This window comes from Bos taurus, chromosome 26 (assembly GCF_002263795.3).
Source record: "Bos taurus isolate L1 Dominette 01449 registration number 42190680 breed Hereford chromosome 26, ARS-UCD2.0, whole genome shotgun sequence".
Lineage (NCBI taxonomy): Eukaryota > Metazoa > Chordata > Mammalia > Artiodactyla > Bovidae > Bos > Bos taurus.
In genome coordinates, this window is record NC_037353.1 from 42,470,155 (window position 1) to 42,487,208 (window position 17,054).

General features: G+C 50.4%; 1 protein-coding gene across 1 annotated transcript in view; it reads left to right on the forward strand.

Annotated features, from left to right (window-relative positions):
• The window catches only part of DMBT1 (deleted in malignant brain tumors 1), a 101,836-nt gene that overhangs the window by 79,772 nt on the left and 5,010 nt on the right, over positions 1-17,054 (forward strand). Inside the window, exons 52-67 of the mRNA XM_059882093.1 lie at positions 239-265; positions 862-894; positions 1,683-1,709; positions 2,306-2,338; positions 3,127-3,153; positions 3,750-3,782; positions 4,573-4,599; positions 5,332-5,485; positions 5,782-5,984; positions 6,383-6,703; positions 7,201-7,227; positions 7,822-7,854; positions 8,918-8,947; positions 9,184-9,325; positions 10,962-11,170; positions 12,253-12,437. Coding sequence (XP_059738076.1) covers positions 239-265; positions 862-894; positions 1,683-1,709; positions 2,306-2,338; positions 3,127-3,153; positions 3,750-3,782; positions 4,573-4,599; positions 5,332-5,485; positions 5,782-5,984; positions 6,383-6,703; positions 7,201-7,227; positions 7,822-7,854; positions 8,918-8,947; positions 9,184-9,325; positions 10,962-11,170; positions 12,253-12,437 — 1,511 coding nt within the window. The remainder of the gene's footprint in view (positions 1-238; positions 266-861; positions 895-1,682; positions 1,710-2,305; positions 2,339-3,126; positions 3,154-3,749; positions 3,783-4,572; positions 4,600-5,331; positions 5,486-5,781; positions 5,985-6,382; positions 6,704-7,200; positions 7,228-7,821; positions 7,855-8,917; positions 8,948-9,183; positions 9,326-10,961; positions 11,171-12,252; positions 12,438-17,054) is intronic.

Here is a 17,054-nt window from a genome sequence, read left to right on the forward strand (position 1 = left end):
CCCTCACATCGAGGAGGGGACATCCAGTTTGTAAGAGTGAAATTGCCCAGATTTGCTGTTGTTTGTGAAGAACGATATGCGAGATTGATGTTTCCTATTCAGCTCCTGGGTGCAACTCCTAGGCCGCCCTTTTCTGGCCGTGAAGGGGCCGGGCACTCAGCATCTCTCAGGAAACTGATGGGTTCATTGCAGCCCATTGTGGATGCTGAAGCTGATCATGCTACCTCTTTTCTTGCAGCACCAGGAGTCAACTTCTCCACTCCAGGTGAGCCCCAGCAGCCCCACCCAGCCAAATCCTCTCTGGGATTCCACCTCTCAGGATTCCAATAGAAGAGCAGCCTCCTCCTGAAGAGTCATTTCCCTCCGAGGACTCTGGAGGCTGTTCAGTGACCCGCTGGGTCCTCAGGACCAGGGCTGTCACTCAGCTGTCCCTGGAGGAACCTCTGATCCCCTGGCACCTCCTGCTGCCTGCGCCTGTTCAGAGCTGCTGTGGGGTGGAGAGGATTATGTCCTGTGATCACTTCTATGAAAATAAGTGTCCCAGTCATGCCAAGCAGAACTGTCAGCATTGTAGAACTATGACCGAATAGCAGCCCTACAGAGGTTTATCTCTTAAATAATCCTTCATGTTCAGAGCGATTCCCCAAATGATCTTTATGACACAAGGAAAATATCTGGTTCTAGTATGTTTGGATGTGGTGTGTCTCTAACCCCTTTTGTCTGGTCAGTGTAAATTGGTATAATCAAGTCTCTGAGAAGTCCTGAAGTAAGGAGAATGATTTACTTTCTCCATCAAACTCTTGAGAATGGAATTAAAAAATGATCCAGCAATATCCTAAAATCAGTTGGTTTTCTTTCTAGATTGGCTGTCCCCAACAACTACACCCACTCAGAGTAAGTATCACATTTTCCACCTGACCCGCAGGCCTTGGGTTTCCTCTCCCCAGGCTTGGCTGCTGGTCTCCGGGCTGCAGTCAGGGTGCTCACTCTCTAATAAGTCCACCTCTCCTGACTGTATGCCACATGATTACCCCAGCTGATGTCCTAACCCCAGGAGGGCTGGGCCTCTCTCCAGGCTCTTCTTTGTCCTTTACTCGTCTGACCAGGATGAGATTCCTACATCTAGTCAGTCTCTAGATGATGCTGACCACCTGTTTATGTCCAACTCCTTGCCTGGGACACTAGTCGGGGGTCAGAGCAGACTGGATGGACTCTGCTTCACTGCTGAGCTTGGTGTGTCACCAGCAAAGGCTCCCAACAGCCTGATTCTGAGTTGCCACTGAACCACCGCTCCCTACCCCACCCTGCTTCCAGATATTTCCTCTGCATGCTCACGCTTCCCTCCTCCCCACCGGGCTCCCTACAGCAGCAGCAGCTTCAGCCTGCCCCTCCCCATGATCCATTCTCTCAGTGATGGTCGTCTTCAGCCAATGGCAAGGTCAATCCCTCACATCGAGGAGGGGACATCCAGTTTGTAAGAGTGAAATTGCCCAGATTTGCTGTTGTTTGTGAAGAACGATATGCGAGATTGATGTTTCCTATTCAGCTCCTGGGTGCAACTCCTAGGCCGCCCTTTTCTGGCCGTGAAGGGGCCGGGCACTCAGCATCTCTCAGGAAACTGATGGGTTCATTGCAGCCCATTGTGGATGCTGAAGCTGATCATGCTACCTCTTTTCTTGCAGCACCAGGAGTCAACTTCTCCACTCCAGGTGAGCCCCAGCAGCCCCACCCAGCCAAATCCTCTCTGGGATTCCACCTCTCAGGTTTCCAATAGAAGAGCAGCCTCCTCCTGAAGAGTCATTTCCCTCCGAGGACTCTGGAGGCTGTTCAGTGACCCGCTGGGTCCTCAGGACCAGGGCTGTCACTCAGCTGTCCCTGGAGGAACCTCTGATCCCCTGGCACCTCCTGCTGCCTGCGCCTGTTCAGAGCTGCTGTGGGGTGGAGAGGATTATGTCCTGTGATCACTTCTATGAAAATAAGTGTCCCAGTCATGCCAAGCAGAACTGTCAGCATTGTAGAACTATGACCGAATAGCAGCCCTACAGAGGTTTATCTCTTAAATAATCCTTCATGTTCAGAGCGATTCCCCAAATGATCTTTATGACACAAGGAAAATATCTGGTTCTAGTATGTTTGGATGTGGTGTGTCTCTAACCCCTTTTGTCTGGTCAGTGTAAATTGGTATAATCAAGTCTCTGAGAAGTCCTGAAGTAAGGAGAATGATTTACTTTCTCCATCAAACTCTTGAGAATGGAATTAAAAAATGATCCAGCAATATCCTAAAATCACTTGGTTTTCTTTCTAGATTGGCTGTCCCCAACAACTACACCCACTCAGAGTAAGTATCACATTTTCCACCTGACCCGCAGGCCTTGGGTTTCCTCTCCCCAGGCTTGGCTGCTGGTCTCCGGGCTGCAGTCAGGGTGCTCACTCTCTAATAAGTCCACCTCTCCTGACTGTATGCCACATGATTACCCCAGCTGATGTCCTAACCCCAGGAGGGCTGGGCCTCTCTCCAGGCTCTTCTTTGTCCTTTACTCGTCTGACCAGGATGAGATTCCTACATCTAGTCAGTCTCTAGATGATGCTGACCACCTGTTTATGTCCAACTCCTTGCCTGGGACACTAGTCGGGGGTCAGAGCAGACTGGATGGACTCTGCTTCACTGCTGAGCTTGGTGTGTCACCAGCAAAGGCTCCCAACAGCCTGATTCTGAGTTGCCACTGAACCACCGCTCCCTACCCCACCCTGCTTCCAGATATTTCCTCTGCATGCTCACGCTTCCCTCCTCCCCACCGGGCTCCCTACAGCAGCAGCAGCTTCAGCCTGCCCCTCCCCATGATCCATTCTCTCAGTGATGGTCGTCTTCAGCCAATGGCAAGGTCAATCCCTCACATCGAGGAGGGGACATCCAGTTTGTAAGAGTGAAATTGCCCAGATTTGCTGTTGTTTGTGAAGAACGATATGCGAGATTGATGTTTCCTATTCAGCTCCTGGGTGCAACTCCTAGGCCGCCCTTTTCTGGCCGTGAAGGGGCCGGGCACTCAGCATCTCTCAGGAAACTGATGGGTTCATTGCAGCCCATTGTGGATGCTGAAGCTGATCATGCTACCTCTTTTCTTGCAGCACCAGGAGTCAACTTCTCCACTCCAGGTGAGCCCCAGCAGCCCCACCCAGCCAAATCCTCTCTGGGATTCCACCTCTCAGGATTCCAATAGAAGAGCAGCCTCCTCCTGAAGAGTCATTTCCCTCCGAGGACTCTGGAGGCTGTTCAGTGACCCGCTGGGTCCTCAGGACCAGGGCTGTCACTCAGCTGTCCCTGGAGGAACCTCTGATCCCCTGGCACCTCCTGCTGCCTGCGCCTGTTCAGAGCTGCTGTGGGGTGGAGAGGATTATGTCCTGTGATCACTTCTATGAAAATAAGTGTCCCAGTCATGCCAAGCAGAACTGTCAGCATTGTAGAACTATGACCGAATAGCAGCCCTACAGAGGTTTATCTCTTAAATAATCCTTCATGTTCAGAGCGATTCCCCAAATGATCTTTATGACACAAGGAAAATATCTGGTTCTAGTATGTTTGGATGTGGTGTGTCTCTAACCCCTTTTGTCTGGTCAGTGTAAATTGGTATAATCAAGTCTCTGAGAAGTCCTGAAGTAAGGAGAATGATTTACTTTCTCCATCAAACTCTTGAGAATGGAATTAAAAAATGATCCAGCAATATCCTAAAATCACTTGGTTTTCTTTCTAGATTGGCTGTCCCCAACAACTACACCCACTCAGAGTAAGTATCACATTTTCCACCTGACCCGCAGGCCTTGGGTTTCCTCTCCCCAGGCTTGGCTGCTGGTCTCCGGGCTGCAGTCAGGGTGCTCACTCTCTAATAAGTCCACCTCTCCTGACTGTATGCCACATGATTACCCCAGCTGATGTCCTAACCCCAGGAGGGCTGGGCCTCTCTCCAGGCTCTTCTTTGTCCTTTACTCGTCTGACCAGGATGAGATTCCTACATCTAGTCAGTCTCTAGATGATGCTGACCACCTGTTTATGTCCAACTCCTTGCCTGGGACACTAGTCGGGGGTCAGAGCAGACTGGATGGACTCTGCTTCACTGCTGAGCTTGGTGTGTCACCAGCAAAGGCTCCCAACAGCCTGATTCTGAGTTGCCACTGAACCACCGCTCCCTACCCCACCCTGCTTCCAGATATTTCCTCTGCATGCTCACGCTTCCCTCCTCCCCACCGGGCTCCCTACAGCAGCAGCAGCTTCAGCCTGCCCCTCCCCATGATCCATTCTCTCAGTGATGGTCGTCTTCAGCCAATGGCAAGGTCAATCCCTCACATCGAGGAGGGGACATCCAGTTTGTAAGAGTGAAATTGCCCAGATATTTGCTGATGTTTGTGAAGAACGATATGCGAGATTGATGTTTCCTATTCAGCTCCTGGGTGCAACTCCTAGGCCGCCCTTTTCTGGCCGTGAAGGGGCCGGGCACTCAGCATCTCTCAGGAAACTGATGGGTTCATTGCAGCCCATTGTGGATGCTGAAGCTGATCATGCTACCTCTTTTCTTGCAGCACCAGGAGTCAACTTCTCCACTCCAGGTGAGCCCCGGCAGCCCCACCCAGCCAGGTTTGTCTCTGGCATTCCACCCTCTCAGGTTTCCAGAAAGAGAAGAGCAGACTCTACCTGGGGAGTCATTTCTCTCCGAGGACTCGAATCGGTTCAGTGACCAGCCGAGTCCCCAGGACCAGGGCTGTCACTCAGCTGTCCCTGGAGAGACCTCTGGTCCCCTGCCACCTCCTGCTGCCTGTGCCTGTTCAGTGAGAGAGAGAGAGGATTGGGTCCTCTGATCATTTCTATGAAAATAAGTGTCCCACTCATGCCATGCAGAACTGTGGCCATTTTCAAAACAGACGGAGTAGCAGCCTTACAGAGCTTTCTCTGCTAAATGCTCCTTCACATTGAGAGTAACCACAAATGATCTTTCCTGCTGCTGCTGCTAAGTCGCTTCAGTCGTGTCCGACTCTGTGCTACCCCATAGACGGCCACCCACCAGGCTCCCCCCTCCCTGGGATTCTGCATGCAAGAACACTGGAGTGGGTTGCCATTTTTAGGGCCACTTGAAAACATCTGGTGCCAAAATTGGAAGGTGTGCTTCTGTGCACGCCAGTCCTTTTGGCCAGTCTCCGAGTAGGTGGAATGGTCAAGGCACTGAGAAGTCCTGCAGGAAGGAAAAGGACTTCCTGAGGACACTCACCCAGAAGACGACCGCTGGTCACAACACCCCCGGAGACCCACCACAATGGGAATGTTCCTCTCTCTCTGCTCTGCAGGCTCCTTTTCAAGTTGTGGTGGCTTCTTATTCAGTGCCAGTGGGAACTTTTCTAGCCCATCCTACCCAGGATACTACCCCAACAACGCCGACTGTGTCTGGGAAATACAAGTGAACCCCGGCTACCTCATAAACCTGGGCTTCGACAGTCTGCAGTAAGTAACCCCCAGGCCACTTGGAGAAGGAGGCATCTTCCACGGACCACCCTGTGGTTTGGGTTGGGTCCTGGGCCAGGAGGCTTTCCCCTCTCAGGTACCATGGACTACATTTCAGGTTTCTCTGGTCCCCACTGGGAAGTATCAGACAATATTGGGCAGTCCTTTGATCTGATTAAGAAAGAGCAAGAAGAAGATATTAGATTCAAGGACATTTCTCATAAAGTTCAAAATAGCTACAAAGTTTATGAGCAGCAGACATCCTGATGTTGACATGAACCCCGTTTTCCATACAGGTTGGAGACACACAGTAGCTGCAGTTATGACTATGTTGAAATCCTTAATGGACCGCTGAGTAGCAATGCCTCAGCGAGGAGAATCTGTCGTTACACCAGGGAAATATTCACTTCTTATTCCAACCGATTGACTGTTCGATTTCGGAGTGACGGCAGTGTCCAAAAAACTGGTTTTTCTGCTTGGTATAACTCCTTTCCAAGAAGTGAGTACCAGACATAGAGAAAAGATCTGTAGTTCCCAAGGGGATGGGGTTTTGGGGAAGGGGTGGATGCAGATTTGGGGATTAGCAGATGCAAACTACTACATTCAAATGGATAAACGTCAAGGTCCCACTGTAGAGAACAGGGAGCCATATTCTGTAACCTGTGATAAACCGTGTGGAAAGAATATGGAAGCAGATGCGGAAAAGAATATATCTAGAAGATGGGGGATCTGAACTCTGTGATGTCAAGAGCCCCTTCCAGGTGGATCATGTAGCTGTTTATTCACTGATCAGTGTCATTGGGTGGCTTTTGGGATGGGGAAAGAACCAGGGGTTAATTGGCTTTGGGTATTTGCTGGGGGATGGGGTCATCACCTCTTACAGCATGTGTCTTTCAGATGTCAGCTTGAGATTGGTGAACTGGAACTCCTCCCATCCCACATGTGCTGGGCGTGTGGAAATCTACCATGGTGGCCAGTGGGGAACAGTGTGCGATGACAACTGGGACGTTCAAGATGCCCAGGTGGTGTGCAGACAGCTGGGCTGTGGATATGCAGTCTCAGCCCCAGGAAATGCCTACTTTGGCTCTGGCTCTGGTCCCATCACCTTGGATGACGTGGTGTGCTCAGGGGCGGAGTCCAATCTCTGGCAGTGCCGGAACCGAGGCTGGTTCTACCACAATTGTGGCCACCATGAAGATGCTGGAGTCATTTGCTCAGGTATTGGGTGATGTCATTTGCGGAAGGCCCCTTTCACCTCTGAGCTGCTGGAAACTGGAGCAGGGGAAACTGGAGGCCAGTGACTGATGGTGTCTGTGGCTAGTTCAGGGTGTGGGGGTGGGCAGGAGCTTGTCAGAGTACCCCTTGACTTGTGCACTCGGGAGACCTTGCAGAGGCCACTTCATCTCTGGTCTTTGTGCTGATCACTCAGCTGCTATCCAGCTTACCATTACTCTCCCATTTGCTTTATGGGCTTACCTTGTGGCTCAGAGGGTAAAGAATTCACCTAAAAGCAGAAGATGCTGGTTCGATCCCTGGTTTGGGAGGAGCCCCTGGAGAAGGAAATGCAACCCACTCCAGTATTCTTGCCTGGAGAATCCCATGGTCAGAGGAGCCTGGCAGGGTACAGTGCTTGGAGTCCCTAAAGTGCCCGAGATGAGTTAGCAACTGAACAACAACTTGGTGTGGAGGCTGATCATACTTCCTCTTTCTTGCAGATATACCGACCAACTCCTCCACTCCAGGTGAGTCCCTGCAGCCCCACCCAGCCAAAGCCTCTCCGGGATTCCACCTCTCAGGTTTCCAATAGAAGAGCAGCCTCCTCCTGAAGAGTCATTTCCCTCCGAGGACTCTGGAGGCTGTTCAGTGACCCGCTGGGTCCTCAGGACCAGGGCTGTCACTCAGCTGTCCCTGGAGGAACCTCTGGTCCCCTGGCACCTCCTGCTGCCTGCGCCTGTTCAGAGCTGCTGTGGGGTGGAGAGGATTATGTCCTGTGATCACTTCTATGAAAATAAGTGTCCCAGTCATGCCAAGCAGAACTGTCAGCATTGTAGAACTATGACTGAATAGCAGCCCTACAGAGGTTTATCTCTTAAATAATCCTTCATGTTCAGAGCGATTCCCCAAATGATCTTTATGACACAAGGAAAATATCTGGTTCTAGTATGTTTGGATGTGGTGTGTCTCTAACCCCTTTTGTCTGGTCAGTGTAAATTGGTATAATCAAGTCTCTGAAGTCCTGAAGTAAGGAGAACGATTTACTTTCTCCATCAAACCCTTGAGTATGGAATTAAAAAATGATCCAGCAATATCCTAAAATCACTTGGTTTTCTTTCTAGATTGGCTGTCCCCAACAACTACACCCACTCAGAGTAAGTATCACATTTTTCACCTGACCCGCAGGCCTTGGGTTTCCTCTCCCCAGGCTTTGCTGCTGGTCTCCAGGCTGTAGTCACGGCACTCACTCTCCAATGAGTTCACCGCTCCTGACTTTCCTGCCACGTGGCGTCTCTGTAGCTGATGTCCCAACCCCAGGAGGGCTGGGCCTCTCTCCAGGCTCTTCTTTGTCCTTTAATCACCTGACCATCCTAAGATTCGGGTCTCTGGTCAATGTCTAGGTGAAGTCTCCCACTGTGTAGGTCCCACCCCTCGTCTGGGACACTAGTCCCAGATCAGTGCAGCCTGGATGGAGCCTGGCATGTAATCAACAAAAGTTCCCAATAGCCTGCTTTTGAGTGGGTGCTGAACCACCGCTCACTGCCCCCACCCTGCCCCATATGTCTCCTCTGCATCCACAGCCTCCCCTCCTCACCACCTTGTCTCCTACATCAGCAGCAGCAGCTTCAGGCTCCCTCCCCCTGACCCATTCTCTGCAGTGCTCTAGGGTATCTTCATCAAATGCCAAGGTCTGTCCTGGCCTCGAGGCTGGAATCCTCAGCACCGTCTGGACCCAGATCCTCAGTGCTCAGGATAATCTCTAGGGCTTGCAAATTCTTTCCCATTGTGGAGTTGATTCCTGCCATCCTTCCCATCCCTGCTCCATCCACATAGGGGGTCCCCAGTTATGCCAGCTACTCTCATACCTAGATTCCTTCACACATGCTGTTCCCTCTGCCTAGAGCACACTTCTGACCTTTTGGCCTCACCTCTCTGTGTACCCGTCCCCTTTCCCTCCTCAGTCTGGATCAGGAGCCAAATCTCCCAGCTCCTAGCACCTCCTGGGCTCTGCTCCATCACAGTCCCATCCCTGGAGGCTGGGATTTGCTCTTTTCCATCCTCTTCTCTAGGCTGTGAGCTCCCAGAGGGCAAGTCCCGCATCTGGCATCTCTCTGGGAACTTGGGGTTGGCATTTTTCCAGCGCAGAGCTGACAAGGACTCAGCAGCTGAACCAAGGTTGCCAGGAAACTGATCATTATCTTTTCTGTTTGTCAACAGATCCTGATTACAACGTCACCGGCCCAGCCAGTAAGTTCTGAGCCCCACTGACCAGTCCCCCTTCCCTTCTCCTTGATGACAGTGACACTGGGGAGGGATGAGGAGAACAGTGAGGAGAGGGCTTCCCTAGGTACGGCCTCCCTGTAGGGGCACCGCCCCGACCCTCAGTAGGCAGTCCAGGTGTAGGCACCTCCCGGTGGATTTCCCCCATGTGACTGTACAGTGTACACTGCGCGTCATCGGCATTTCTCCCTTTGTCCCAACAGCCTGCGGAGGCTTCCTGACCCAGTTTTCAGGGAACTTTTCCAGCCCATTCTACCCTAGGAACTATCCGAACAACGCCAAGTGTGTGTGGGACATTGAAGTTCAAAACAACTACCGAGTGACTGTGACCTTCAGAGATGTCCAGTGAGTGCATGTGCAGCGGGGAGGGCCATGTGGTGAGCCCCTTGCAGACATTCTAGGAGGAGAGAAATGGCACTTCAGGAGAGATATTTGCCCCACTGCCCTTTTTTTCTATGGGTTCCATTTTCGACCGAGCCTAGAAGCAGCCATGGAGGGGACGCCAGGATCAGAGTCCTGGGTCAAGTTGCAGGTCCATCACTGCTTTGCTGTGTGACCTCAGGAAGTCATTTAACTCTCCTGAGCCTCAAAAGAGGAGAATATAATATCCGCTCCCCTCCCCTCCTGGTTCCTGGGAAAGTCACAGGAGAAATATATGAAAATACTCGGGCAGTGTTACCCAATGGGAGGGGTTATTGTTAGAAGTAGTAATAGCACAAAGAATCCTATTAACAACCACACTAGTTTTTCTGAACTCTTTTCTCTCTGCTCCCTCTTTCTTGGGGGAGTGGTTTCGGGCAGAAGAGGAATAATTCCTGTGACAGAGCTTAGGTTATCTGTTCCTCATCCAGTGAAGGGTGGGAATCCTTGTTTTAAGCAGAGGAGACAACATCAGAACCACCAGGATATATGACTGGCTCAAGGGGCAGGGGTGACCACACTGAGACATCAGGAGCTTGTAGAGTCCTGGAAAGGGGGTACCGTCATTTTTTCTCTAACAGTCACCACTGAACAAAGCAGTTTTTTTTTTCTTGATTTCTGCTTGCGGTGGCCTGGGAGTTTCTGCCTTGGAAATTCGCGTGAAGTTTTGCAAAAGATATGATGTTATTTTAATCTCTTCATCATTACTATTCATTTGGGGGATTGTACTTAAAGCTCATGAAATTCTACAGAGGAAGGTTGACCGTGACTAGTTCTGAGCCAGCATCTTAATATCAGTGACCACCGTTTGTGGCATCTTAGGAAGCACTTTTCCACTGTTAGAGCCTCCTGATAGCTCTCTTCAGTACACTTGCATTGGGAGATTTCACCTTTATAAATAAGAAATCCGAGCTGCAGAGAGGTTATCTCATTTGCCCAATATTTACTTGTTCAATTATTTGTTTCTGTCACTATGAATTCATGGATTTTAAGAAAAAAATTCTATGGGAAACTGGGGTCTTTTTCATCAAAGAAGAAGTCGAAGGTGGGATGTCATTCTTTCTTACGTACTGCGAAGGGCTGTCAAGAGAGGAGCTGTAGATTTCATATGCGTGACCCCAAAAGGCAGGACTAAGACCGATGTATGGAGGTCATGGGAGGATGAACCTCCACTGGATTTAAGAAAGTCTAACAAACTGGTGGTTACCAGTGGGGAGAGGGGTTGAGGGAGGGGCGCTGAGGGTAGGGGATGAAAAGGGACAAACCATGACGTAGAAAACAAGCTACAAGACTCTATGCTTTCAATACAGCCCAGGGAGGATAGCCTATGTCTTTTAAATAAGTATATATGGAGTATAGCCTTTAAACATTGTAATCACTGTATTTACACCCATAACTTGTGTAATATTGTACATTGACTCTACTCTGGTAAAAAATGAAAGTCTATTCCTTCCGATTATTAATTTTGTCGGAGTTTCTGGCTTAGAGGCGTAAGGCCTCTGACCGCCGGCATCAAATCCTGGTTGGAAGTGAAGCCAGACTGTGTGTTCCGTCTCTGCAGGCTGGAAGGCGGCTGTAACTATGATTACATTGAAGTGTACGACGGCCCCCACCACAGTTCCCCGCTGCTCGCCCGGGTTTGTGACGGGTCAAGGGGCTCCTTCACCTCATCGTCCAACTTCATTTCCATCCGCTTCATCAGCGACATCTCCATCACCAAGAGAGGGTTCTCAGCTGAATACTTCTCCATTCTTTCCAATGAGAACACGAGTAAGTCCCTGCCCATCCGGGGTGACACCTCTGAGCGCCTTCAGTGGCTCAGCCATCCCAGGGCTGTGGAAGGAGAAACGAGAGCCACCCCATCAGGCCGCCAAGGCTTGGTGTTGGGCAGAAGGGGGCCAAGAGCAGGGGATCTGGGGACTCTGGCTGCCCAGGACTGGCCGATGGGTGGTGGGTTGGCCTTTCTATGGTCAGCAGAGACGAAGTAGAAGGGGTGAGAAGATGCTGTCATCAGACAGTGAGATGTCAGTGCCAAGGGCAGAGGGGACCACCTGGCTTGAGACCTTGTGGCCTTCCCAGAGTGAGGGACACTGTGACCTTGTCCTGAGATCTAGCACATTCAGCTGATTCCTGAAAGTGGTCTGAGCTGCTCTCTCAGCCACATCCAGCAGAGGATGGCAGCCATGGTTGGATCTGTTAAATGGACTGATGTACAGATTGACCAGAGGCTGGGCAAAGAGATGTGCTGGCTATCTTTGCAGTCAGGATTTTAAGCACTGACCTGCCCTTAGCTGCAGGACCTATGCTAAGTCCATAGCTAAGGATGTTGATTTCCCAACATCCCTGCAAGTTGCCCCAAGTGTAACTCTGTGTGTATGTGTGTTAGTCGCTCAGTTGTGTCCGACTCTTTGCAATGCCATGGACTGTAGCTCATCAGACTCCTCTGTCCATGGAATTCTCCAGGCAAGAATACTGGAGTGGGTTGCCATTCCCTTCTCCAGGGGATCTTTCCCACTCAGTGATTGAACCTGGGTCTTCTGCATTGTGGGCAGATTCTTCACCATTTGAGCCACCAGCAAAGCCCAAGTGCTATCCTACTAAAAGGATAAATGGCAACCTGGCAGAAACATTTTGTTGTTTTACATCTTGCCTCCATTTCTCCATCAGAGGAATCCTAGTCCCTGTGCCCTCATAGGGGTCTCAGGCGAATGAAACTGACTTGAGCCCCAGGGCATCTGGAGGGGGGTTGGTGAGCTGTGTCCACAGGAAGACCATGGGCCAGCCATCTCAGTCTTTCTGTGGGCTTAGCGGGGGTGCGGTGACTGACTGCACTGTCTGCCTTTGGCCCCCAGAGCTGCTTTGCCTGCAAAATCACATGGAAGCCAGAGTGAGGACGAGCTACCTCCAATCCCTGGGCTACTCTGTCAGGGACCTTGCCATTCCCGGCTCGGACTCAAGCTACCAGTGTCAGCCCCAGATTACGTCGAGCCTGGTGACGTTCGTGATCCCCTACTCCGGCTGCGGCACCATCCAGCAGGTAAGCTTGGAGCTTCCCCCCACCTCCTGCCAAGCAAGCTTTCTTAGCGAAGGATGCTATGCTTTGGGAATCCTGGGGACCCAGAAAACATGACTGTGGTATAACCAGAACATAATCTGGGTGAGGATATAAATGTGTTCCTTGGTGTCATGATGTGGCTCCAGCCACGTTCAAACAGAAAAAGAAGGAAGGTCAGCGGGGAGTTTTTTCCCACAGTGTCCATCAGAGAGGGTGCCTGGCAGGCTGCCATCAGGTCAGCAAGAACAGTAGCAACTCCCAGGGGCCGTTCCAGGTTTTGAAGGTCCTAGAGCTTATATAGGTTGAGGTTGGGGTGGGTGAGAGGGATGGGTGCCTCCTTCATGGAAAGAAAGCAAGCATATCTTACTTTTAGAAATCTTACAGAAACGCATGGTGGTGCCAGCATATTGCTGACCCCTGGGAGGACCTGTCCTTGGGGTCGGGGTGGGGATGGGGGTGCTAAAGCCAAAACTTAATTGTTTTTTAGTTGCTCAGTCGTGTCCAACTCTTTTGCAACCCCATGGACTGTAGCCCACCAGGCTCCTCTGTCCATGGGATTTTCCAGGCAAAAATACTGGAGTGGGTTGCCATTTCCTTCTCTGGGGGATCTTCCTCATCCAAGCATCAAACCAAGACAGATTTTTTTTACCACTGAGCCGCCAGGGAAGTCCTTAAGCTTATTAGCTTCACAATACATCTGCCTCCGCAGGTGTCACTTGCTGAGCTGTCACCACCTAGGGTGACCAGCTGTCTTGGCTGACGTGGGGCTTGGCCGATTTTAGCGAGAAGTCCTATGTCCCAGGAAACTCCTCGATCCTGTCACCCTACAAGTGACAGACCCTGAGATCAGTCCCTGTCAAACTCCCCGAGTCCCCCAGCAACAAGATGCAACAAGCCTTCCCTCATTATCATCCCACTTGAAAAGCAGGGAGACTGGGCTTCCAGGAGTCAAGCAGATTGCCTAAGGCTCCTTAGCCAGGTAGGTGGGGGCAAGGCTGACGTCAGACTCTGAGAATCTCAAAAATGTGGCACTGAGTGAAAGAAGGCAGGCACTCCAGATGCCCTGCCCTGTGATTCCATTTCTGCGAAGCTGAGAAATGGAGAGTCAGCGTGTGATGGGCCAGCCTGGTGGGGGAGATGCCTGCAAAGGCAGACGGAGCTCTGGGATTATGAGAACGTCGGGCCTCTTACTGCCATCAGCATGGCACTGCTGGCACTCTGAGAGTTGTTGCACTTAACTTCATGCAAATTTATTTCAAACTCTCCATTCTAGATCTGAATTTTTGAGTGCCACCTAAGTAACCACTTCCAGATCTTGTCTGTCAGGGAACAGTTCAGTTCAGTTCAGTCGCTCAGTCGTGTCCGACTCTTGGCAACCCCATGAACCGCAGCACACCAGGCCTCCCTGTCCATCACCAACTCCCGGAGTCCACCCAAACCCATGTCCATTGAGTTGGTGATGCCATCCAACCATCTCATCCTCTGTTGTCCCCTTCTCCTCCCACCTTCAATCTTTCCCAGCATCAGGGTCTTTTCAAATGAGTCAGCTCTTTGCATCAGGTGGCCAAAGTATCGTAGTTTCAGCTTCAGCATCAGTCCGTCCAATGAACACCCAGGACTGATCTCCTTTAGGATGGACTGGTTGGATCTCCTTGCAGTCCAAGGGGCTCTCAAGAGTCTTCTCCAACACCACAGTTCAAAAGCATCAACTCTTCGGTGCTCAGCTTTCTTTATAGTCCAACTCTCACATCCATACATGACCACAGGAAAAACAACAGCGTTGACTAGATGGACCTTTGTTGACAAAGTAATGTCTCTGCTTTTTAATATGCTGTTTAGGTTGGTTGTAACTTTCCTTCCAAGGAGTAAGCGTCTTTTAATTTCATGGCTACAGTCACCATCTGCAGTGATTTTGGAGCCCCAAGAAATAAAGTCAGCCACTGTTTCCACTGTTTCCCCATCTATTTCCCATGAAGTGATGAGACCAGATGCCATGATCTCAGTTTTCTGAATGTTGAGCTTAAAGACAACTTTTTCACTCTCCTCTTTCACTTTCATCAAGAGGCTCTTTAGTTCTTACTCACTTTCTGCCATAAAGGTGATGTCATCTGCCTATCTGAGGTTATTATATTTCTCCCAGCAATCTTGATTCCAGCTTGTGCTTCATCCAGCTCAGCATTTCTCATGATGTCAGGAAACAGACACAGAGCAAATACTTTTATTAGGTTTGTTGTTGTTTAGTTGCTGGATCGTGTCCGATTCTTTTGGGACCCTATGGACTGTAGCCCCCCAGGCTCCTCTGTCCATGGGATTTTCCGAGGCAAGAATACTGGAATGCCACTCTAGGGGATCTTCTTGACCCAGGGATCCAACCTGTGTCTCCAGCATTCGCAGGCGCATTCTGTGCCACTGAGCCACCTAGGAAGTTTTTTATTAGGTTTAGGTCTGCAGCAAATATACAGCACGAAGTGCTCAAATGTGTGCAGTGTGTGTGACACACACGATCAGAGGGTTTGTCAGTCACCAAAGACATTCTACCCATTTGCTGTGTGCCAGGCAAGGGGCCCCAAGGGCGCAGTGCCATGTCTGTTTCAGTCACAAGGAACAGTGATGGAGGCAGGGGTGCTGATTAGCTAACCGGGTGAGCCCGTGGGCGGCGGATGGGTGCCTGGGCCCGAGGGTCTGCAGTCACCACTGTGGCCACCCAGCTCCCATAGGATCTCCTTCTGGGAGGATCTGAGTGGGTCATGGAGGCCTAAGTGCAGAGAAGATGAGTCACGCCCTGCAAATGCTCTAGTCCACCTGGCTTTTACATTTCACAGATCAGTCATATTGGATTCTGGTTTGTCCTGAGTTAAGTCAGTGGAAGTTGGTCCACCACAGGCAACCACCCCTCCAGGCTCCAAATGTACGGCCTGGAGCCTCTGATGTCTGGGCTATTCCATCTGTGTTCCTTCATTTCTGTTAGGAGATGCCAAAGCCACAGGGCAGCCCTGGTCTTCTAACCTGGATGGTCGTGGGTCGCGTAGGTTAATTCTTATTCCTTTGCTTATTTAAATACCTGTATCCTCTACAAACCTCTGGGGCAGGCCCACATTTCATTCATCTTTGCCATGGCCTACGCCCCTTGGTGCAGAGCCTCAGCCTTTATAATCAGATTACTAATGGCTAGTTTGCGTGCCAGACACCGAACTCTGAGTTTCAATGAGACTTTCAAAATTCTTGAGACAAACTTTATTCCCATTTAATCAAGAGGAAACAGAAGCTTACAGAGGTTAAGCCACTTGCTCAAGGCCACATGGTCATGAGTGGCAGAGCTGAGATTCAAAGACAAGATAGTGTGATCCATAGCTGGAACTTTCTGCATCTCCTCCAGGTACCCTGTTTAGCCGGTGTCGGGCAAATGTAGAGGCCAGAACAGCCTGGTCTCCCCACCCATCCCACGCCCTGCACAGTGTGGGGGTGCGTGCTCAGTCACTTTAGTAGTGTTCGACTCTTTGCGACCCCTTGGACTGCAGCCCACCAGGCTCTTCTGTCCATGGGCTTTTCCAGGCAAGAGTACTGGAGTGGGCTGCCATTTCCTTCTCCACTAAAACCACTTTCAGTTCATTTCAGTTGCTCAGTCGTGTCCGACTCTTTGCGACGCCATGAATCGCAGCACGCCAGGCCTCCCTGTCCATCACCAACTCCCAGAGTTCACTCAGACTCATGCCCATCGAGTCAGTGATGCCATCCATCCATCTCATCCTCTGTCATCCCCTTCTCCTCCTGCCCCCAGTCCCTCCCAGCATCAGAGTCTTTTCCAATGAGTCAGCTCTTCACATGAGATGGCCAAAGTACTGGAGTTTCAGCTTCAGCATCATTCCCTCCAAAGAAATCCCAGGGCTAATCTCCTTCAGAATGGACTGGTTGGATCTCCTTGCAGTCCAAGGGACTCTCAAGAGTCTTCTCCAACACCACAGTTCAAAAGCATCAATTCTTCGGCGCTCAGCCTTCTTCAAAGTCCAACGCTCACATCCATACATGACCACAGGAAAAACCATAACCTTGACTAGACGGACGTTTGTTGGCAAAGTAATGAATATGCTATCTAGGTTGGTCATAACTCTCCTTCCAAGGAGTAAGCGTCTTTTAATTTCATGGCTGCTATCACCATCTGCAGTGATTTTGGAGCCCAAAAAAATAAACACTGTTTCCACTGTTTCCCCATCTATTTCCCATGAAGTGATGGGACTGGATGCCATGATCTTCGTTTTCTGAATGTTGAGCTTTAAGCCCACTTTTTCACTCTCCACTTTCACTTTCATCAAGAGGCTTTTTAGTTCCTCTTCACTTTCTGCCACAAGGGTGGTGTCATCTGCATATCTGACCACTTTAGTTACTTGTTAAACTTTTCTCTTCTCACAAGTCTTTCTGGAAGGGACTAACTCAGAGCTGAGCTCTGCGACTTCAGACATGGAGTGAAAGCCTCTGCAATACATGCTGTTCTAAAGAATAATTATATTTGAGTTGTACAAGTGCTGGCTTCAGAAGGGAACTTGTCTAATCTCCCAAGTGGCCAGGAATGCACGTTTGCTCCTCATGGTGTACATGTGTAAC